We start from the raw sequence: 22,333 nt of genomic DNA on the forward strand, positions 1-22,333 counted from the left end.
TAGATTTCAAGATAGCCTAATTTAGACTATTTCAAAATAAAGTAGCCTAATTGCACATTCAAGACGTTCCTTTGAAGATAATTAAAAAATGAAATATAGTGGAAATCTGTTTGTTCTGCCTAGATTTAAAATACAGAACAAAATTAAAATACAAGTGAGGAACTAGGAAAGATGTCTAGGATAACCTTGCTGTGTAACACCTTTGACAAATTAGTAAAAGAGAACTACCACACAAAAACAAGGTTAGTCACAAAATAAAAACCAATACCCAGCCAAAAAAAAGGTATTCCTTTTTTAACCTACCAAATAACAAAAAATTTTCCCTGTTGTCCAGGGTGAAAGTAAATAAATGAACACTAAACTTGGTGAAGTACAGTATTTAGGGGAACCACAAGGTCTTAATGTTGCAGGATGGTCAAACAGCTCTTTCATAAGGGGAGAAACTTAGATGTTCTGCTGCCCTCTAACTACTGTTCATTCCATTTTTCTTCCTGCTAATTTATTAAGTAATTTATACCCACTGCTTCTAAATTAAATCTCTAATCCACAAAATACTTTCAACACATGTATTAACCCATTTGATTCTCAAAATCTAAGAATTTTAATTGTATTCTTTCTTGAGGTGAGAAAACAAGATCAGAGATTGGCTTTTCCAACACCTCATTAATTGAGACTCGGTGACTCCAACTTCAGTTAAGATGCTTTCCTTACCTGCACTTTACCATCTAAAACTAAGCTCTCAAAGTGCCTAATGCATTGTTTTACAAGTAATAATGACCCAATAAATCTGTTTCAATTTCAGCTTTGTTAACCCCCAAATTTTAATCCAAGACAGTAGGCCTAAACCTTAAGTGTGCTAAATTTTTAGTAATACCAAATAAGCTTTGAAAAAAACCCCAGAAATTAACTGACGAGTTCTGGGGATATTTAGAAAAAACACACACACACACACCACTGAAGCCACAAATTTTGATTTTTCTTTGTCTTACATGCCACACTAATAAGACATAAGGTAGTCCTGGATAATAAAAGTATTTACACGTTGAATACAAAATAAATACAAAATTACTGAAAAGTTAGTTATCCACTGATTCATTTTGTATTCCCACTGTTCATCTTCTGTTTCATTTTTCTTTGCCTTTTGTAAATCCTTTTCTTTCTTGCTTTCAAATCAACTTTTGGCTCTGGTTTTACCCACTGTATTTCTATTGGCTTTTCCTCAGCTGGTATAACAAAAACATCTGCAGTGGGATCGTGTGGAAGAACAGTCTTTGGTTCCTTCTTTTTCATTTTCTGTGCATCTTTCACCTGTTGTTTCTCTTTGTATTTTGCAGCTGTGATGGATCTTATGACACGCCGATGCTAATAAACAAAAAAATATCATCAGACACTTTCAAACTAAAAATAAACATTATATACGGTGAGGACATTCACTTGTGAATCGTATTTTCCCCTTCACTCATGTCATTAAAAAAAGTAGTAATCTGCAAGGCTGTATGCAGCAAAAAACAAATTAAGTTTCATGGTTTAACAGAAATCACTTGACAGAATTACTCTGGCCAGAGTTCCCTGGGCACTGAGAAACCACTAAACAACAAAAACAGCTTACCATGTTTGGGGACTGGTAGTGAGGATTTTCATATAGAGTTGGTCCTCCAAAACTTCCCTGGAAAATCTTTATCAGATTTAAGACGAAACGAGGTCCTATTTCTACAAGAGCTGCATCTTCTTCTATGATCTTTAATACAAAGGAAATATTTCATTTTGGTTTGGATATACTGTTCCTAAAAGTTACCCTGGCTCTACCCTCATTACAAATATGCCTAAAAGAAGTGAAAGCCAATTAAGGTAGAAGTGAAAACTTGGCCAAATTATCAGTATTTTCTGAAATATATTACTAGGTACTGGTAATTGTCATGGGAAAATATTTACATTTTTTTCAGCGTGTTCTTTTAAAATTGAGTAATTTCAATTTGGTCTTTACCTGGCTTCTCACAATGCACGTATTCTTGAAAAACTGTGGTTAAATCAATGTTTAAAATTGCGACCACTATAACAAAATGTATTAAAGCACCCTATGGGGGAACCCTTTTAAAATTTAAGCCAACCCCTGAATTGTATTTATACATCTAATTCAAATTAGATTAAGAGGTATATAAAAGGACACATGTCCAAATTTATTTTTGAATGGCGGCTGATTGTCAAATTCAGAGGCAACTTCTGAGCTACAAATACTAACAGTGTTGGTTCAGGTATGTGTCCTCAGAGGTTAAGGGGATATGTTTAACTTACACTGCAAGGTATCCAATAGAACAACAATGCAGAAAACAGCCTAGGTTTTTACTTTTTTTTTTTTTAGGGGTACCTAAACATCATCAGTTGGTTAAACATCCAACATCAGCTCAGGATCTCATGGCTCATGAGTTGGAGTCCCCACGTTGAGCATTCTGCTGACAGCTCAGAGCCTGGAGCCTGCTTAGGATTCTGTGTCTCTTTCTATGTGTCTCTATGTGATAAATAAACATTTAAGAAAACTTAAAAATTAATGAAAATAAAAACAAAATTATTTTTGAGAAAGAGGGCACGGAAGCAGGCAGGGCAGAGAGGGTCTGAAGCAGGCTCTGCGCTGATAACAGCAAGCCTAATGTGGGGCTCAAACTCATGATCCATGAGATCATGACCTGAACCAAAGTCGGATGTGTAACTGACTGAGCCAATCAGATAACTGGTTTTTAATGTTTTTTATATTTTGAGAAAAAGAGTAAGCAGGCGGAGGGTCAGAGAGAAGGGTGGGGAGACAGGATCCGAAGTGGGCTCTGTGCTGATAGGCTGACAGCAGTGAGCTGGATGCAGGGTTCAAACTGGGAAATCATGACCTGAGCCGAAGTCGGACCCTCAACTGACTGAACGACCCAGGTGTCCAAAAAACTAGCGTAGGTTACTTTCAATGCTGTCTGAAGTGGTCTTGCTGTTCTTTCTACCTCTCCACTTTTCTGCAGACTTACCATCCTGCCAAACTCCTGCTTCAAGACTTCCAGAGTCACCTCTGCTAAAACACTGTATGATTCATCTTATAGTTCTCATTGAATGAATTCGACAGGGATCATGTTTTTCGAAGTCTTAACACCCTCTACCCCCAGATTCCAACCTCTGGAGAGAAACTTTTATTTTACTGAATATATAGTTGCTTGTTAGAAAAACCTTACTCCATAACAACTGATAGCCATGTAGAGAAGTATGAGACAGTAGTTAATTGCTACAAGTCTGTGGGAGCAAAAAGCTATTTAAAACAAAACGAGTTAGGGGTGCCTGGGTGGCTCAGTCGGTTAGGCATCCGACTTCAGCTCAGGTCACAATCTCGCAGTCCATGGGTTCGAGCCCCGCGTTGGGCTCTGGGCTGATGGCTCAGAGCCCGGAGCCTGCTTCCGATTCTGTGTCTCCCTCTCTCTCTGCCCCTCCCCCATTCATGCTCTGTCTCTCTTGGTCTCAAAAATAAATAAACGTTAAAAAAAAAAAAAAATGAATTATTATTTACATTTTCACAAACATTATATATCCTACTTCATTTCAAAGTGTAACTAAAAATTAATTAAAGCTAACCTGAAAGTTCCGAAACCATATCCTATTATCCAAAATGGTGAAAGTAAACACATGGTCCACAAATGGCTGGCTTTTGGGATGATACCGTGGTGTACTAAAGATCTAGTAAAAATAAAAATAAATGATATGTCAGTTTCTTATTCTGCCACATTCCATGTATGTTTTAGATACCTAAATTAACAAAAAGTCCAAAGGAGACACTCATTTATATTACTAAAAATACTTTCTAGAAAAGATAGTTACCTGAATTAAGAGTTCTTTTAACAGAGCATAATGCGGTAATTCATCAAAAGCCTATTAAAAAAATAAAGTGAACATATTATTTGACAACAGTGTTTTGTTTAAAATTGTGGATTTTTAAAAAATTTTAACTCAATTACACAACTATATCCACTAAAAAACAACCATGCAGAGTAAGAAAATTAGACCTCATACACTAAATGAGATACTTACAGGGTCAAAAGACAAAAGGGGCCGAGAACCTTTCAAACAGTTTCCAGTCATCTTTAGTTCAGCTAGGGTATGAACTAGAAAAATTATAACAAATAAAAACAGTTATAAGCTTAGCACAATTATTCCAAAAGAGCATTTTCAATTTTTTCATTAAAAAAAATCTTAAATGGAGTCAACTTACTATTTTGAACGAGGAATTTAGCAGATGGTCCATGAGGTGAATTTGAAAGCCTGAAAAATATGGAGTTTTTTCAACTAATTAGAATTTAGAATGTAGTAAATTCTTACTACCTCATGGTTTAAAAAACACCGTAACATGCTTGTAATATCCACACATTTAATTTTCTTTAAAAGTTTTGACTTTCGTGAAATCAAATGAGTTTGCTTCATCCCCTGGCCCAGTCTTTTTCTATAAAAGACTGAAAGAGATATATAACCTAAGAGATGCAAATAATCCATTTACAAGAACAGTTCCACCAAAATCTTACTTAATACATACTCTTACCACATATAGAGATCCTGTTTTTTCTTAGCTTCAAAATAGATACATTTATTGCAGTTTTTCATTTCACAAACCTAAACAAAGTATAGAAAAATGAAATAGACAATAAAAATGAGAACCAAAGCAATTCAATGCAATTAATATCTAGACTCCTCCAAAAAACTTAAGCAGATTAATAGGCTACAAAGGTCTAAATCTAGGTAAATTCACCAAAACATCCATTTAAAGTTCCTCTTAGGTATTCTGCCTAAAGTAAACTAGATACTCTGGCCTCTTCTCTGCTTACTGACAACCTCTTCTTCCGACCATACTCCCAGGTGCAGCCTACAAAAAGTAAAAAAAAAAAAAAAAAAAAAAAAAAAGATGCCCTAGGGATAAAGCACACTACAATCAGCCTCACTGATCTTAGGAAAATATGGTCCTTAAAGAACCAAATACATCCTTTATAAGGGCTATTTTTATTATTATTATTTTTTTACTTGAGAGAGAGAAAGAGTGCATGTGTGGGGGAGAGGGGCACAGGGAGAGAGTGAGAATCTTAAGCATGCTCCAGCTCGGCACAGAACCTGATGTGGGGCTTGATCTCACAACCCTGGGATCGTGACCTGAGCCGAAATCCAGAGTCAGACACTGAGCCACCCAGGGACCCCTGTGATGGTTATTCTAATTTTTTTAAATGTTTATTTATTTTTGAGAGAGAAACAGAGTGAGAGCAGGGTAGGGGCAGAGAGAGGAGACACAGAATCTGAAGCAGGCTCCAGGCTCTGTACTGTCAGCACAGAGCCTGAAGTGGGGCTCAAACTCAAACCGTGAGATCATGACCTAAGCTGCATTTGGGACGTTTAACCAACTGAGCCACCCAGGTGCCCCTAGTTATTTTTATTTTTAATTCTTCAGCATTTTGATTTGAAGCTCAAGAAATTTAAGATTTTTTTTCCTCATCTGTACTCAGTTTTGCAAAGTCACTAAGGGACTAGTGAAAGGGAGAAATACAGAAAACCTATTTCAAGTTGAATTAAACTTCAACATCCTGAAGGTTTATATTACTGTATTATTCATAAATCAATATACATTCATCAACTCTCAACTACTTGAGACTTTTAACCTAACAACTTAAAGTGATAGGTCCAATGCTTTTGTTTCTTATTGGTCTTAGAACAATAACACTAAGTTGGTTGTTTTCTAGTCAAGCCTCAGTTACTGGAAACTCATACCCTGTTTTTTTTTCCACCTATCTTCACTTGGAATTATACTTGTTCATGAACTGAATCCCCCATTAGAATGTGAGCCCCAGTGGACACAGAGGTGTTGTTTTGTTAAACAGTTTCCACAGCACTAAAATAATGCACTAGAATATATAGCAGAGGTTCAAATATCTGTGCTAAATAAGCGTTTCTAATAGGAAAAGAAAATTATCTGAAAACACTTCTAAATTTTAAAAAATTTGCTTAAAAATTTAAGCTCAGTATCTTCAACAATACTTGGAAAAGTAACCTATTACTAACTTATAGTATCTTAAGAGCAAATACCACGTGTTTCACTTTTAATACTGGCAAAATACTTTTTTAAAATGTGTGGTTTTAAAAATAATTAATGAATTTTTAATTTACTCTGTACATGTTGACAGTTTTTTTTAACAAGCACTTACTGTGAATTTAGCACTGTACTGTACATGATAAGAAAAAAAAGGGTAAGATAAAATCCTTGTCCTCCAGAAATTTCAGTATGTTTGGTGAGATAAGACAAATATATGAATGATTAAGAAATATATATATTGAAGCACTAAACTGTGAGATATAGACAGTGAGTATACAAAAATTTGTAAGGCAGATTATTGAAGAGTTAATAAAATTTGAGTATCTTTTACAAAACAATTTAAAAGTCACTGAGTAACAGAGTTATTCTTTAAATGAACTATCTTCAGTGTTCCAAAATATTGTTCCTAGTGTTCCTAGAATATTTTACTTGAATTACTATCTAAAATTACCTCATTAATCACAAATAACTTGTCTTTACGATCCATTTTCGTATCTAAAAAAGAAAAAATAAGATTTCAAAGTTAATTAAAACAAATTGCATTCTTTCTAAAAAAGTACTGTTTTTACAATCGTCAGTTTAAGAGATTTTATTAATTAAAAAAAAATTTTTTAAATGGTTTTATTTTTGAGAGAGAGAGACAGTTGTGAGCAGGGGAGGCACAGAGAGAGAGGGAAAAACAGAATCTGAAGCAGGCTCCAGACTCCGAGCTGTCAGTACAGAGCCCAACGTGGGGCTCGAACTCACGAACCATGAGATCATAACCTGAGCCAAAGTTGGATGCTTAACCAACTGAGCCACCCAGGCTCCCCAGACTTCATTAATTTTCAAAATTATTAGACCTAAAAACACATGACCATTTAAAAAATGTTCACTTTTTATAAAAAATGACTAATTAAAGATAGTCCTCAAGGGGTGCCCGGGTGGTCCAGTCGGTTAAGCGTCCGACTTGGCTCAGGTCATGATCTCACTGTTTGTGGGTTCGAGCCCTGCGTTGGGCTCTGTGCTGTCAGCTTGGAGCCTGGAGCCTGCTTCGGATTCTGTGTCTCCTTCTGTCTCTGCCCCTCCCCCACTTGTGCTCTGTCTCTCTCTCTCTCTCTCAAAAATAAGTAAATGTAAAAAAAAAAAACAAAATAATAAAATAAAATAAATTAAAAAAAAGATAGTCCTCAAGAATCATAAACTATGACCTAAGCAGTGTTTCTCGTCAACTTTACATATTCTTTAAGTCCCTTTCAAATAAGGAAACATTCTCACAAAGACTATGTTCTAGGATTGCAGTTTAAGGAACATTCACTGAGGAAACTAAAATTTGAACTGAAGAAAATTTTTCAGTCTTGAATCACAGTTGTCAAAGGAGATGGATTGAAAAAAGAGTTTTACATCATCACAGAAAAAAATATATAAATCAATCTCTTATTAGTTTTAGAGATACAAAGATGTAAACAGCAGTAATAGCTGTTCTCAGTTTGAGAAACAGTTGTCGAAGGAACAAAGCTATCACCTAGAATTAGAGCCAAAAGCTCCCTCCGACACAGACACAAAAGCAGCCGTATGGTGGTACTGCCACACTTTTTTTTTTTACAATTTTTTTTGAGAGAGAGAGAGAGCACAAGTCGGGGAGGGGGCAGAGAGACAGGGAGACGCAGAATCCAAAGCAGGCTCCAGGCTCTGAGCAGTCAGCACAGAGCCCGACGCGGGGCTGGAACCCACGAGCTGTGAGATCATGACCTGAGCCGAAGTCGGACGCTTAACCGACTGAGCCACCCAGGCACCCTGGTACTGCCACACTTCTAAGCTTAAAACTTCACTTGACTGCAGGATACATCATTGCCAAAAAGAGTATCTTGGCATTTAGGAGTAGGCTGAGCCCCAAATTAAAGGTGCTTCAAATCCTACTCCAGTCCATTAACTTTTTAATAAGAACAGTTTTTTTTTTAAGTTTATTTATTTATTTTGAGAGAGAGAGAGAAAGAGTGGGCAAGGGTGGCGCAGAGAAAGATAGGGGGAGAGACAGAATTGCAAGCAGGCTCCGCTCTGTCAGCACAGAGTTGGACACGGGACTCGATCCAACAGCCAAAACCAAGAGTCAGATTGTTGGCTTAAGAGAGTTGGCTTAACCAACTGGGCCACCCAGGAATCCCAAGAACAGTTAGAAAAAAATGCAGATAGCAATACATGGCAGTCCTGAATTATTTAGAAGGACAAACCAGCTTGTAACCTCTGAGAGCATTACAATGAAGGATCCTCGAAAAATGTTTTGATAATTAATACCAGGATATCTAAGAAAGTGAAGGGAATGTTTAATGAATTTTGCAAAGAATTTCTAACAAAATGTTCATTGGAAAATCCTGTTATTGAAAAGATGAACTTCTGAGGCGACGTAGTTCTTTACCTGATAAAACTGAACAAATGACAAGGTTGAACAATGATTGAAAATAAAAATATATAAACATATAAGAACTTTTAAAATGTAGGATATAAAGGCACCTGCTTTAGAATGAGGCATCAACATCCTCAAGTCTTGCATTAAATGTCTTGTTCTGAAATTTATTCCTCTAGAAGAAAAGATAAGAATCCGTTCCTTATTTTTCCACTTGCCCTAAAGAAAAAGAAAATGTGAAGATTTTTAAATCTCACACTGAACGTACCTTGTTTGTTTTTTCAAAGATAGTTTTAAAAGTATCCAGTTTTTAAGTACTCTACTATCCTCTAATGTATCCATACCACATGCTTACTTCTGCCTCTCTCCCATGTGTGTAATTCAGACAGATGTTTCACTAGAGAATCTTTCCACTGCTGAAAGCAGAATGAACTCTAGTCAATATTTCTTTCACAAGAGAACTTTAGTATTAACTCAATATTTACCAGGTTCCTACCAGGAGTCAGGCACTGTTCTTATGTGAGAAGACAGTCAACAAGCAAGCAAATCAGTAAAGGCATGGAGGCAAGAACAGCATGAAATCCTTAGGGAACCACAACATATCTGTGATATAAGACAGAAGTGGCAAAGCATCATGGCATCATGTGATGAGGCAAAAAAAGGAAACTTAAAAGTCCCTGTTTTATCTAACAGACAAAATTTGGATCCTCTATCTAAAGAAGCAAGCTAAAGGTAGCTCTTGGTTCTAATAAAATAATACAGCCAATGGAAAAGTTAACTCCTAAAAAAACAACAAAAAAAGTTATATATGGCAAGTAGAGAGACACTATAACATTCATAAAAAGCTTCCAGGTAGCAGACCGAACAATCCTGACAATCTCTCAGTGGTATTCGCCGACCACGGCTGCCTCACAGAAACGCTTTCTCTGACTTTCTTCATTTTTGGTTTTTCTTCTTCCATGTCTCCAGTTCCTCCTCCTGACTCTAAAGATTCCTAGTCCTCTTTTTATTTTTGTTCTCTCCAGGCCAGAGTTCTCATAATCATTCCATAGCTTCAATCGTCAAATCTATGGAAAGGTAAGGAAATCTCCCCACTGCTAATAATCCAAGTATTTGACTTAATACCTCAAGTTCAACTCTAGGAATACTAAACCTTAAATACAGTAAATTTCTTGTTTATTTTTCTGATGATGCCACCATCATTTCCATCCCCCAAGCTTTAAATTATCCATTTGCCCTATTATCCTATATCATAAGCACTTCTAAATGCTGTCAATTTTTCCTTGCAACAACTCTTAATCCCTTCCCTTTCACAGTACCCTCATTCAGATCCTTATCATCTTTTTTTTTTCTCTGAGTTTAACACTTTTATTACAAAGACATCCCTTAGGTTACAGAGAATTAACTTAGAAGTATTGAAAAACACACCAAAAATGTGTGTATTGTAAGTAGAGCCACTACTGTGCGACCTTAAGCAGATTGCTTCAGTGTCCTGAGCATCATATTCTCAACAGATCCTTAACACCTTAAATCTCCTAAATGCTAGCCTTTCCAGACAGGTGTTTCTCCAATTGATACGGGGGAACTATAGCAACAGCTTAATCTTTTTAAAGCACTGGTTCAATCACATCCTTAACCTCCCTGGATTTTCTAATCAAACTCCAAAATGACATCGCTATAACACTAGATTATAAAATATATTTTTTACCTCACTATGCCCCAAATCAACCCTACCTTTCAGTTAATTTGGCTTTTTTTTTTTATTTTCAGCATTTTCCCTCCATTTCACTGCCTTTGATCATTCATTTTTGAATAATGAATATTGAAATTGTGCCTTCACTTTGAGATCCAGCTCAAGGGCTAAATCCTTCACGACCTCGCTGTTCTAGAGTAAAAGCAACCTCTATCTTAAGCACTTCCATACAATTTTTCATATTATGGCTCAGATCATAGATAACTACCATATTCCTTTCCAACTGAAGGAGAGTGAGAGCATTAACATTTACTGAAAATCTTCTAGAAGTCCATCTTATTCTTCACAAAAAGTAAAACACATTTTCTTCCTCTTAATTTACAGATGAGAAAAGAGCTCAAAATGAAGCCATGAGTTAACTGCAGCGCTAGAATTTAAATTCGTTTTTTATCCCTCAAAGCTAACTCCTTTCCTAGTGCTTGCCACCACCGTATGTGGTCATTTATCACCTACTACCTGCTAGGGTACTAAGCTAAGGGTTAGGAAAGTAGACAAAATCAAAACAGGAATAAATCAAAGACCATCTTTGTCTCCACAGTATTCGATCTAGCTTAAGGAATGGAAGTTAGGCCCAACAATTGTGTTCACCATCTTCTGAACACAAACCATGGACTTACATGAATTAGTTTCTCTCTAAACTCCCAATACTTCAGAAAGGAGTCACATTCTAATTTAGCAATCCCAAAGCTAACATATTAGTTTCGTGCACGCCTGACATATTACAAATTTGAATGCAAAGAAAAATTCATTGTATCCAGTCTAGTTTTCATCATCCCTTAAGAGTTAAAGACTTGATCACAGAAGTCAAAGTCAATATCCCAAGGACATGAACTCTTCAAAAGACCGCATAACAAGCTTCAGGGTCTCCGACTGACAGTAACTAACGCAGAATGAGGGAATCCTAACCACTGGAATAAATATACTCAAAAGCGAGAAATAACTTTAAGGAAAAGTAATACCACCCGCAGGGGGGGGGGGGGGGAATGGAATTACTAGAAGAGAATACTGAGGCTGAGTACCCCGTAAGTCGCCTCCTAAGAACGGGTAAGTGTTCCGAAGGCCACCCACTTCCCCAGCCGGCCGCCTCCCGGAGGGCGGCCACGTGCACGAGCTAGCTGTAAGCGCGGTGCCCTGTCCGACTGGGAGGTGAGCGGAGACCGAGCTCGCCTCACAGACAGGCAACTCCGAAATCAGCAGGGCTCTCGTCAGGTAGACAGCCCCAGGGACGGCGCGCAGAGCCGCAGCTGCAGGTGCAGCCAGGAGGCAAGCTTCCTCTACCTTGCAAACGGGGCCTGGAATACGGTCTCTCTCCTCTTCCTTCGTCTCTTCTGCCACGTCGCGCAGCTTCGCTGGCTGCTTGGCATCTTTCTCGTTCCTTTTTGGTTTTTTCGCCTGAACAGCCAAGCCTCCACGCCGCTTCCTCTTGGTCGCCGCCATCTTGCCCGATGTCCTTCGGTCTCGGCTTTCCTTCCGGCTCCGCCGCTCGCTCCCCTTTCCGATCTCTATGATACCGTGCGATCGGCTCTGCAGTCCCCCGGCTCTATGGTACCTCTTTCCGGTTTCTCGTAACGCACTCGCGCCTCTCTAGGCCACCTCTAGCTCTGTGGTGACGGTGGCCGTAGTGGCTGTCTGGTCTGAAAAGAGTGGCGGGAGCCGCTCTACTCCCTCCACACCTACTCGGGAAGCGCGGCTCGCTTCCCCCTGGCTGCGGAGCGCTGTCGGACGCCCGGACCCCGCCACAAAGGTAAGGTTTCCGCGCCTCGGGGGCCGGAGGATCTTCCGAGAAACTGGGGCCCGCCCCCCATCGACTTTTCTGTTAGGGGCAAGGTTGGGGGCGCCGGACAGCTCAAACCCGACTCTGCGGGGACACGCAGCCCCAGCTTGGCGTGGCGAAACTGGCCTCAAGTAGAACTACCGTGGTAGTTGCCTGTTTTCTCTGTTTACAACTTTTCCTGTGTTACTGGCCCCTTACTAAAGACGAGGAAACCGTAGCGTAGAGACAGGTGTAATTTCCCCCAGAGTTACAGAGAGTTACAGTGACAGAGGTGGGTCCAGTCCCTGTCCGGCCGAGTTTAATACCTAGGCCTCTTCCACCTCTTCTCAGCGCAGGTTGACTTCGCGAGCCTTGTGGGCATTGATCCGGAGTTTTATTGTCGAATCTCATCAGGTGTTTCGCGATCCGCAGCAGCAGGTGTCGGCACCGGGAACGTCCCTTGGGGCCAGATGTGCAGTGGACATGCCCTTCCTAACTCCACAGATCCAAGATGAGAATGATTACAGCTTAGTGGCCAGCCTTGACAACGTTAGGAATCTCTCCACTGTCTTGAAGGCTATTCATTTCCGAGAACACGCTACCTGTTTCGCTACTAAAAATGGAATCAAGGTTACAGTGGAAAATGCAAAGTGTGTGCAAGCAAATGCTTTTATTCAGGTATGCAACCAGGTATCTTTAAGCCTATGACATACGATATAATTCACCCAGTTTAATGAATACCACAGGGTTTAACAGGCATCATTTAAGTTAGAGAACAGTGTATTTGAATTCTTTCTCCTGGCAAATTCTTTTCTTGTTTTATAGAGATAATGGTTAGTAATAATAATGTCTAAGTTTTACTAAGCTAAACTATGGGGCAGGCACTATTCTGAGTGTTTTAGATACTTAACTCATTTAATATAGTAGTTCTATCAGGTAGGTTCTGTTATTATTCCCATTTTATGTGTGTGGAAACTGAGGCTCAGTTTAAGTAATTTGCCATCAGTTCCAGAGTTGGCAAGTCGCTGAGCTGAGCTGAGCTGAAAGCCCAGACATTTGTTTCCAGAGTATATGCTCTTGGCCACTATTTCGCTTTTCCCTTTTTTTTTTTTTTTTTTAATTTTTTTTTTCAACGTTTATTTATTTTTGGGACAGAGAGAGACAGAGCATGAACGGGGGAGGGGCAGAGAGAGAGGGAGACACAGAATCGGAAACAGGCTCCAGGCTCTGAGCCATCAGCCCAGAGCCCGATGCGGGGCTCGAACTCCCGGACCGCGAGATCGTGACCTGGCTGAAGTCGGACGCTTAACCGACTGCGCCACCCAGGCGCCCCCGCTTTTCCCTTTTATTGGTGATAATAAAATGTTTATTCTTACAAAGTAATATTTTTGCGGTTCAGATAGCATTTCAGAATTAATCCAGCGTTTTTTGAACACCTAAATGCACAGTGTGATGTCAGGTATAGGGGGATAGATATGTTTTCTGTCCTCAAAAGAAGTTGAAAACTAGTATCACTTACGCATTATCAAATGTTTGGCTATTTTCCAAATGACTTTAGCCCTATTGATGGGCATAAAAATGAGACAAGGGGGTCATGTGGATGATAGTTTAGATCCAAGAAACTAGATAAAGGACCCTTCATAAAGTTTTGCATGGTACTGAAATCACTGTTACACTGTTAACTACTGAGTAGTATTATTCTAATGGATAATAGTTGAAAAAGCTTAAGATGTTTTTCTTGGTAATCAGAAATTTTGATGGAATTAGCATAATATTATTTTTAAAACATAAAGTGAACTATAGAACCTTCTGAGTTTTCATTAATACATATGCATTTTCATATTTCCTTTTTTTTCACAGGCTGGAATATTTCAAGAGTTTATAGTTCAGGAAGAGTCTGTTACTTTTCGAATAAATTTAACTGTCCTTTTAGACTGTTTATCTATATTTGGATCAAGTCCTATGCCAGGTGAACCATTTTATCATTATAATGACACAAAAGCATTATACAGAATAATCAGAAAATACAGGAAAAATCATTAGAATAGAAGTAATAAATATATCTTAGAAATTGCAAATTCATTTTTTATTGGTCACAGTCACGGATTCTAACTTTTCTAGCAATATTAATAGTAAGTGTGCTATGGGTCTTTACATATTTGCAAAAATATTTACATTAATTTTTTTTTAATTTACAAAGTTTTGGGGATTTTAAATTTGAACTGGCCAAGAGGAGACTGAATATGTCTTAATTATCTTTATTTAACATTGTGAAAACATGTGAAACATGTATTGCTTCTTTTCCCTAACTTGTTCAGAATTCGCACAGTGTAGTGGCAGGGAAAACCAGTGCTCCTGACTTCCTAATTTACTCTGTTCAAAATTTGTTTGCTCTTATTTCCTTAAGCCCTGTTCATAAATTGTCTATTTTCTGAAATGTTTTCTTTTAAAAATATTTATATATTTTATTGTTGTTAGGAATAGCGAATTCAGTTGCTATGGATATAAGACTATAAGGAAACATCAGAAGAATGATTTTCTTTCATAGGAAAGGAATCTGGAGATAATCTAGGGAAAATTAGGTTGTGGTTCTCTAGAAAATGTATTTTTAAAAAAAATTTTTTTTTCAATGTTTATTTATTTTGGGGACAGAGAGAGACAGAGCATGAACAGGGGAGGGGCAGAGAGAGAGGAAGACACAGAATCGGAAACAGGCTCCAGGCTCTGAGCCATCAGCCCAGAGCCCGACGCGGGGCTCGAACTCACGGACCGCGAGATCGTGACCTGGCTGAAGTCGGACGCTTAACCGACTGCGCCACCCAGGCGCCCCTAGAAAATGTATTTTAATTTTATACCAACAGTTCTATCATTGCTAATTATCCATTTTTCTAATGCAGCACTCCCCAGCTGGTTTCTCATAAAAGCATCTGCTAACCCTCTTCTGTACTGTGGCTCTCCATCCAGTAAGGGAAAGGAGCCTAAGATGTCCAGTCGTATTCCTCCTCTGCTCTAGTGGTTTGCAGTGTTAAAACCCACACCACCATTAACCACCCTGTCTTTTTTTCCTGATTTGATCTTAAAATTTGTGGAAGTGTACATAATATCTCCCAATAGAATACATTGACACAACGAATACACTGACATTATACTACAGGCAGTACCAAAGCAGTCCACTGCTGCGTGCACATGTTGAACCTTTAAGAAATAGCATAGCTTATTTGGCAATAAGTCTATTACTTGTAGTATCGGTCCATGTAGATTCTCCATCCTGAAATCGTAGAGCTATAAAATCAGTAAGCTGTTTCTGAGGTGTTTTTGGCAAGCTGGAAAACAATTTCAAAGAGTTACATTATATTTTGTTCTGGTTCCCCATTTTGTTACAGTTATTTTTCGAATTGTCTACACATAACTGTCATCAGTTATCCAAGATACGATCCTTTCTTCTAAAGAAATACATATGTGCTAAAAATTGGGCAGAATAAAATAATCTTCAGGAGTTTCATGTGTCATTTAAGGAGAAGCTGAACCTGTACTATAAAGCTAAGCTCAAACTTTGATTTATTTCCATTGCAGGGACTTTAACTGCACTGCGGATGTGTTACCAAGGTTATGGTTACCCTTTGATGCTCTTTCTGGAAGAAGGAGGGGTGATGACAGTCTGTAAAATCAATACTCAGGAGCCTGAGGAGACTCTGGATTTTGATTTCTGCAGCACCAATGTTATTAATAAAATTATTCTGCAGTCAGAGGGGCTCCGTGAAGCATTTTCCGAATTGGATATGACGAGTGAGGTCCTACAGATCACCATGTCTCCCAACAAGCCTTATTTCAGGTGCTTGAACACAGCACAATTATAGCTCATGTGGTCTGCTCCGTCTCCCTACTTACACATTTACTTATGATGCAGAACTTTTATTATCCAGGTTCCTAGAATTTTCAGATCTTTAGAGAGCTTTTACTCTTATTTTTACAGATCAGGAAACTTAAAGGTCCAGGAAGATGAATTCAGTACTTAAAGCTTCATAGTGTTGGTTTGTAGATCAGTAGCCCAGTCTCCTACTTCATAAACTAATGGTCTTTTCATTGTACTGTTGTAGGTCAAGTTACATCATGAGGAAAATTTGGGCTTAAACTTTTGGAAAAGGTGTTTGTATCATTTAGATCTGTTTTTCTTTCCTTTCGAGTTAGTACAGGATGCAAAAGGAAGCAGATGTTTTCTATACATGGTTCATTCACTGACTATCAGTCATCTACTGTGTGCATATTCCCCTGTTTAAGCACTTTGGAAAGGAACAACTTAAAATCAAGTTGAAGAGAAGATATGTGAAACAGCATAGAAGGAACAGAATTGCATGCCATTTAAGTACCAAAATAATGCACAGATTCTTAACAGAACATGAGTTCTTAGGGATGATTGGTCAAGGTAATCTTCCTAAGGAAGAGCAATTTTCAGCAGTAATATAGTATCAGAAACTCTCAAATTGCTCCTGATATTTTGAACCAACAAATTATGAAGTTTTCAGAATTAAAATAAATTTGGAGAGAAGATTTAAATATTTCTTCTCTTTTGAAATACATAAGAATATTAAAGAGTAAAGGAGCTAAATACATACAGAATGAGACGTATAAGATGTTCTTTTTACATCTACTCTAGAAGAACTGAAGGCCCTTATCATGACATTAGGCAGTTAAAAATTTGACTCAAGATTGGTTAAAATGTTAACCAAAATGGAAATCAATGAAACCCTAAGCAGTGACATGAATTAAAATTCTGGGCACTTTTACAGTTTATTTCAGAGGACCACCATTTAAATGATGTCTCAGCATAGTAACTGGATGGATCATGGTGTCATCATTCATCTCTGGTATGGGAAATAACTTGGTGGGGGGAACTGGGAGTTGAAATTTCTTTCTGGATTTGTTAAATTTGAGGCACCTATGATAACTAGGGAGTAGTTGGACATAGGAAGTTCAGGAGATCGGTCTAGACTGGAAACTTAGATTTGGGAGTCAGCATCATGGCTGGGTATGGACGAGATGCCTCAGAGAAGGAGGTTACATCAGAGGAGCAACAAGATGGAACCTGGGGAAGACCAGCACGTAGGTCTGTCACTGTGCTCATGTAGCACTTACCGACGTGTTAACCCTATAGCAAGTGATCAATAGATTCTTGCAGATTAAATAAACGTATAAACATTTACAAATTGTCTATACACAAACTGCTGATACCACCAAGCAAGAAAAGCCATGAAACAGCCTGAAGATCAGCGTAAGAAACAAAATAGGGGAGCCGTAATTTCTGGCTGTGGCAGTAGAGAGGGAACAGGACCTCGACTTGCAGATGAGGTAGATCAGGGCCTTCCATCACTCTTCAACTCTCTTGTCCTTTTATATTATTTCTTTTTTAATGTTTATTCATTTTGAGGGGGGGGGGGGGCGGGGAAGAGACAGGGAGAGCAAAAATCCCAAGCAGGTGTTGTGCTGTCAGCACAGAGCCTGACTCAGGGCTCTATCTCACGAACCATGAGATCATGACCTGAACCAAAATCAAGATGCTTAACCGACTGAGCCACCTAGGTGCCCCTATTTCTGATTTAAGGATGTGGAAAAGTGAGTATCAGAGTAGAATTAAGGCAATGAAATTGAGGCAAACACCCCTGGATTCCTTTTGTGATTGATATTTTCCAAAGCTGTCTATTAGTTGTTAGTTCCCCCGTACTCCCACCTCATCCTGGAGGAGTCTTTATTACTGTTAAGTGTTACAATGTATTGTCAGCATTTGTTTACATATCTGTTTAACTCTGCGGATTAGCTTTTCAAGGAAGTGTCTTTATTGGGATCCTAATGTGGCTTATTGTTGGACCAGTGAATAAATGAGTTGCTCATTTTTTTTTTTTTTTTTTTTTTTTTTTTACTGTAGGTTATCTACTTTTGGGAATGCAGGAAGCTCCCACCTTGATTATCCCAAAGATTCTGATTTGATGGAATCATTTCAATGTAATCAGACCCAGGTCAACAGGTCAGTTCTTAATATATTAATCAGGAAGGTGAGGTTTAATATCATGTATCTATTAAATAAATGTTAAAACTTTCAGTTTGTTGCTAAATGTGTAACATTCTAAAGCTATAAATAGTAGGGTGCTAGAGGATTTGGGGTTGTGAGAGTGGATGACATTTTTAAAATGAAAATATTAGCAAATTGGACAAGTATTTGATTTTATTCTTACATTTACTGCTTGTTAGTTCTGGGATCATTTTTGTCCTTCACTTGGAGTTAGGAGCACTGCTTTAAGTGTGTCCAAATAACAACAGCTTTTTATTTACTCCTCTACAGATACAAGATTTCTTTACTGAAACCCTCTACAAAGGCATTAGTCCTATCTTGTAAGGTGTCTATTCGAACAGATAACCGAGGATTCCTCTCATTACAGTATATGATTAGGAATGAAGATGGACAGATATGTTTTGTGGAATATTACTGCTGCCCTGACGAAGAGGTTCCTGAATCAGAGTCTTAAGTATGGCATTCGCTGTGATAACTATCTTGACATTCATGATCTGTCACATTCTCGTTCTGGGTATAGTACTCTCCAGAATACTGGGTTTTCTGAAGGGAAGAAGCATGGAGGAGATAGGAACAAGGTCCATGTACCCTAATAGTTGCTGTGTATTTTGTAAGTAAATGTTTTCATGTAGTTGTAGATTAACCAGTACTGGACTGGACTGTGGTTCTGTCTTTTGAACTCATGGGACTCATTTTGAGCCAAGATGAACAACTTATTTAAGTAGGACACGTCAAGAGTCTAAAAATGTAAAATTTGGTGATTCTGTACCTGAAATGTTCTTTTATTTACTTACCATTAGAAAAAGCAGCATCTGGGCACCGATTATTAGTTTGACTTCCGGACTGTGTCTTAACGCGGTGGTCCTCAGAGTATGGTGCCTGGACCGAGAGCATCAGCAGTACCTGGAGACTTGTCAGAGATGCTGGAGGGTGGCCAGCCGTCTGTAGCTTCAGTCATTTCCCCCAGGAAATTCGATGCATGTTCAAGTTTGAGAACCACTATTTTGAAGGATACGTTTATTTTTTTGCATTTATAGCATTCAATTGCATTGAAGTGAATGCTGTTACATGTGATTTCTTCCCAAATGTTCAGAAGTTTATGCTTTGCCAAACAAGTGTGAGTAATTGTATGATTTACCTTTAAAGTATACATTTTAAAGAAATCTATGAACAAGATATAAAAGTCTTCAGAGTTACAGAATTTCTTCTTGCTCTCAGAACTGTTCAGTGCAAGAAGTACTGTAGTAAGTACTTAGATACCTTCTATTTGCTTATACGCGTCTCTCAACCAAACCAAGTGTAGAAAACCAGTTATCAAGTGATTTTGCACTTTCTTGGGTCATTTTCAATTAATTTTTATGGCATGTAAATATTTAATAAAATACAATACTAAAATTACCTGACTTGTTTTGTAACAGAGAAATATATAACCAAAATAAAGGTCCGTACATGTGGTAACAGCTCTGTGTGGGGCAGCACTGTTGGCCTTTGTGGGTATGATAGTTCTTCATAGGAAAAAACATCCCACTGCAGGATTCATTTAGCCTCCCTGGCCTCGGGCCTCACTAGTGCCAGTCATTGTGACCTGCAATTCTCCCCCCACCCCAATAAAAATGTCCCATGTTATTGATGGCTAAGAACCATTGAATAATATTCATCAAAAGGGTATATTTGGAATGCCTACCTTAAAATAGGCCACTTGGCATTAGAGGAAATTGGTTTGGAGAGCAGTTCAGCAAGAACTTCAGGGAAATGATCCCCCAGAACAGCTGTGGGCACTGTTCCCAGGCACAGGGGCTATTCTGGTGTGTAGCCCAGAGTGACTACCTAATAACTACGAAGCCCCCCAGTAATCTCAGCATGCTAGCTGGTTACAAAAAGTGGAGTTTTGTAAAGTATAGTATATGTTCAAGAAGTAAGTGAATGAATCTACATCAAGAACAGAACAAATCTAAAAGATAATTATGAAAATATTTAATCAGTCAGCATTTCAAGGACTATAATTTTCCTTTATTTTTTAAAAACAATTTTAAGTTTATTGATTTATTTTGAGAGTGAGAGAGCAAGTAGGGGAGGGGCAGAGAGAGAGAGAGAGAGAGAGAGAGAACCCCAGGCAGACTTTGCACTGTTGGGGCTCAAACTCAACATCCATGAGATCATGACCCGAGCCGAAGTCAGACACTTGCCCACCAGAGCCACCCAGCTGCCCCCTATAGTTTTCCTTTAAAATAGGGCAGTTACTTTTGGTTTTTGTTCACTGGTACGTCCTGTACCTAGAACGGTGTCTATTCAATAAATATTTGTTAGGTGAAAGAACCTCCATTTCAGATTATCTTTTAGCATTTTATTAATTACTATTTAATTTCAGTTACTTAGCTCTGAGTTGATCTTGATCTGAAGTATTTTTTAAAAGTTGAACCTGTGAAGAAATTAAAATGTATATTGGTTCAGTAGGGAAAGATTGACATTTTTGCACATTTAAGATCGTCATTTTAGCTGCACACATCTTTAACTATTTAGAGTTCGTAAGCTAATGAGTGTAATTCTTTCTACATCACCCACCAAGGTACTGATTTAATATAGAATTTCCTATTTAGTGGTTTTTCTTTGACCTCAGAATTTACTTTGTACAAGTTCCCTTGAAATTCCAGCAGGGGGAGTGCTTCCTCAGGCAGACTGGGACATTTTGGTGACTACAAATTCGTTTCATGTGTCACACACAGAAAAAATATAATCTTATTTTGAAGGCCTTTAGTTTTTCCTTTTTGCAGTTTATCTCATTTTATTTTCATTGTGCTTACTAAGGGAATGTGTAGTTTTTTCCTCCATTTTTAATGTTTTTCCCCGTTTGATGATACTGTGCTTCCACCTGCAATTGATGAAATGATTCAAAATAAAAACGATTTTTTGAATTCTGTTTTTCTAATAAAGTTAAGTCTTATAACACAACCACTTTCATAAGAAGCCACAGAGTTTCTATGGTGCATCAAGTAGTCCTAGTAAGAATTGGTTACAGTCGCGGAAAGGGCAGCATGTGGCATTCTTCACAGTTCAGGGTGGGGAATTTTTCAGAACAGGGTGCTCCCTTCTTCCCTTACCTTCTTCACACTGACTTCCCCTTGGCCCCACCTGAAACGAAAACTACAGGGTCCTGAGAAATTGGGGAAATTGTATAACATTTTTTCTTTTCCTAATTGTGTCCTCGGTAGTGTTTTCAGGCACAAGTCAGGTTACACGCACCCCCGAGGCCACCAGCAGCTCCAACCTGGACTTCCCACGCCAGGAGTGGACAGAGATGCCGTAACAGACAGTTGTTCCCAGTGCTTCTGCTGTGCTGTCCATGTCTCAGCCACCGCCAGAGACTGCGGTAATTAGTAATATTTGAAGTAGGTTTTATTTTTGAAATTAATACTTTGTTGATCAATATAAATCAATATAATAGTAGCGGCTCTCATTGGTAAAACTAGAGGTATTCAGGACATGTGACATGACTAAATTACTAAAGAGTAATTCCCCACCTTTGCATGAAAAGGACATAAGAGTCTAGTGAGGCTTGTGACCTGGACATTTAGACTTGGGGCCTGAGGCTTGACCCCTAAATGGTCTGGCTTCCTGCCACCTTGTCCAAGGATTTCTGGCTTCTTCTTGCTAACTAAATTAGGACAGCCTCACTTCTGGAGCATTGTCAAGTCTGCAGACCTTTCGTGGGAAGTGGTGGGTGAACCACCAAAACAGAAGTAGGGCTTCACTGATCTTAGGGAGCAGTTTGCATGGGCATTTGCATGCTTGCTGATAAATGTTTATTAAAGTCCGTATGTGGGGCAGTATGATCTAGGCTTGATTTTTTTCTTCTTTTTCTAATTTGGTAGAGATTGTAGGGAAATAGCTAACCCTCATCCACCTCAAAGATTTTAGTTCCTGTTAGCTAATTTAAAAAGAATCCGAAAGTTGTGAATGACCTTGTTGACTCAGGTCTGTTAGGAACATCAAGTGTTTGGGGTAGATTATCCAAATTGCTGGTTCCCACTGAATGAATTCAGAAAGTAGCTTAGTTCTCATCTACAGTTTTCCAAGAGAGAATGTAACTTTACATTAGGTTTTACTGTGTCGAACATTTCCAAGGTGGTTTCTTAAACTTAAGGATTTCACAGAATACCAAAATTTTAAAACTTTTGGAACCAACATAAGTAACAACTTACTATTTTCTCAGATCTGAGGATGTTAAAACCATAGCTACCATTCATTATCACCACCATTTCATTAAACATTTTAACATCAAAATCTCAGAA

At 38.4% G+C, this 22,333-nt stretch overlaps 2 protein-coding genes across 5 annotated transcripts; one reads left to right on the forward strand and one right to left on the reverse strand.

Moving 5' to 3' along the window:
- Nucleotides 1–955: 955 nt before the first annotated feature.
- Nucleotides 956–11,664, reverse strand: BRIX1 (biogenesis of ribosomes BRX1). The gene is made up of 10 exons (XM_043600123.1): nucleotides 11,506–11,664; nucleotides 8,582–8,693; nucleotides 6,543–6,586; nucleotides 4,559–4,629; nucleotides 4,235–4,284; nucleotides 4,054–4,127; nucleotides 3,844–3,894; nucleotides 3,601–3,702; nucleotides 1,610–1,738; nucleotides 956–1,362 (listed from the first exon to the last, which is right to left on the reverse strand). The coding sequence occupies exons 1-10, from the start codon at nucleotides 11,662–11,664 to the stop codon at nucleotides 1,093–1,095; spliced, it is 1,062 nt and encodes a 353-aa protein (XP_043456058.1). The 3' UTR covers nucleotides 956–1,092.
- A 189-nt stretch (nucleotides 11,665–11,853) lies between these two features.
- RAD1 (RAD1 checkpoint DNA exonuclease) lies at nucleotides 11,854–20,993 on the forward strand. 4 transcript variants are annotated; one of them, XM_043600136.1, is made up of 6 exons: nucleotides 11,854–11,971; nucleotides 12,395–12,658; nucleotides 13,841–13,949; nucleotides 15,554–15,812; nucleotides 17,901–17,999; nucleotides 18,315–20,993. In XM_043600136.1, the coding sequence occupies exons 2-6, from the start codon at nucleotides 12,464–12,466 to the stop codon at nucleotides 18,496–18,498; spliced, it is 846 nt and encodes a 281-aa protein (XP_043456071.1). In that variant the 5' UTR covers nucleotides 11,854–11,971; nucleotides 12,395–12,463; the 3' UTR covers nucleotides 18,499–20,993. The 4 variants fall into 4 exon arrangements, with proteins under 4 accessions (XP_043456071.1, XP_043456089.1, XP_043456098.1 ...); XM_043600154.1 differs by having other exon boundaries at nucleotides 11,861–11,971; nucleotides 12,413–12,658; XM_043600163.1 differs by having other exon boundaries at nucleotides 11,864–11,971; nucleotides 12,416–12,658.
- Nucleotides 20,994–22,333: the final 1,340 nt, after the last annotated feature.

This window comes from Prionailurus bengalensis, chromosome A1 (genome assembly GCF_016509475.1).
Source record: "Prionailurus bengalensis isolate Pbe53 chromosome A1, Fcat_Pben_1.1_paternal_pri, whole genome shotgun sequence".
Taxonomy (NCBI): domain Eukaryota; kingdom Metazoa; phylum Chordata; class Mammalia; order Carnivora; family Felidae; genus Prionailurus; species Prionailurus bengalensis.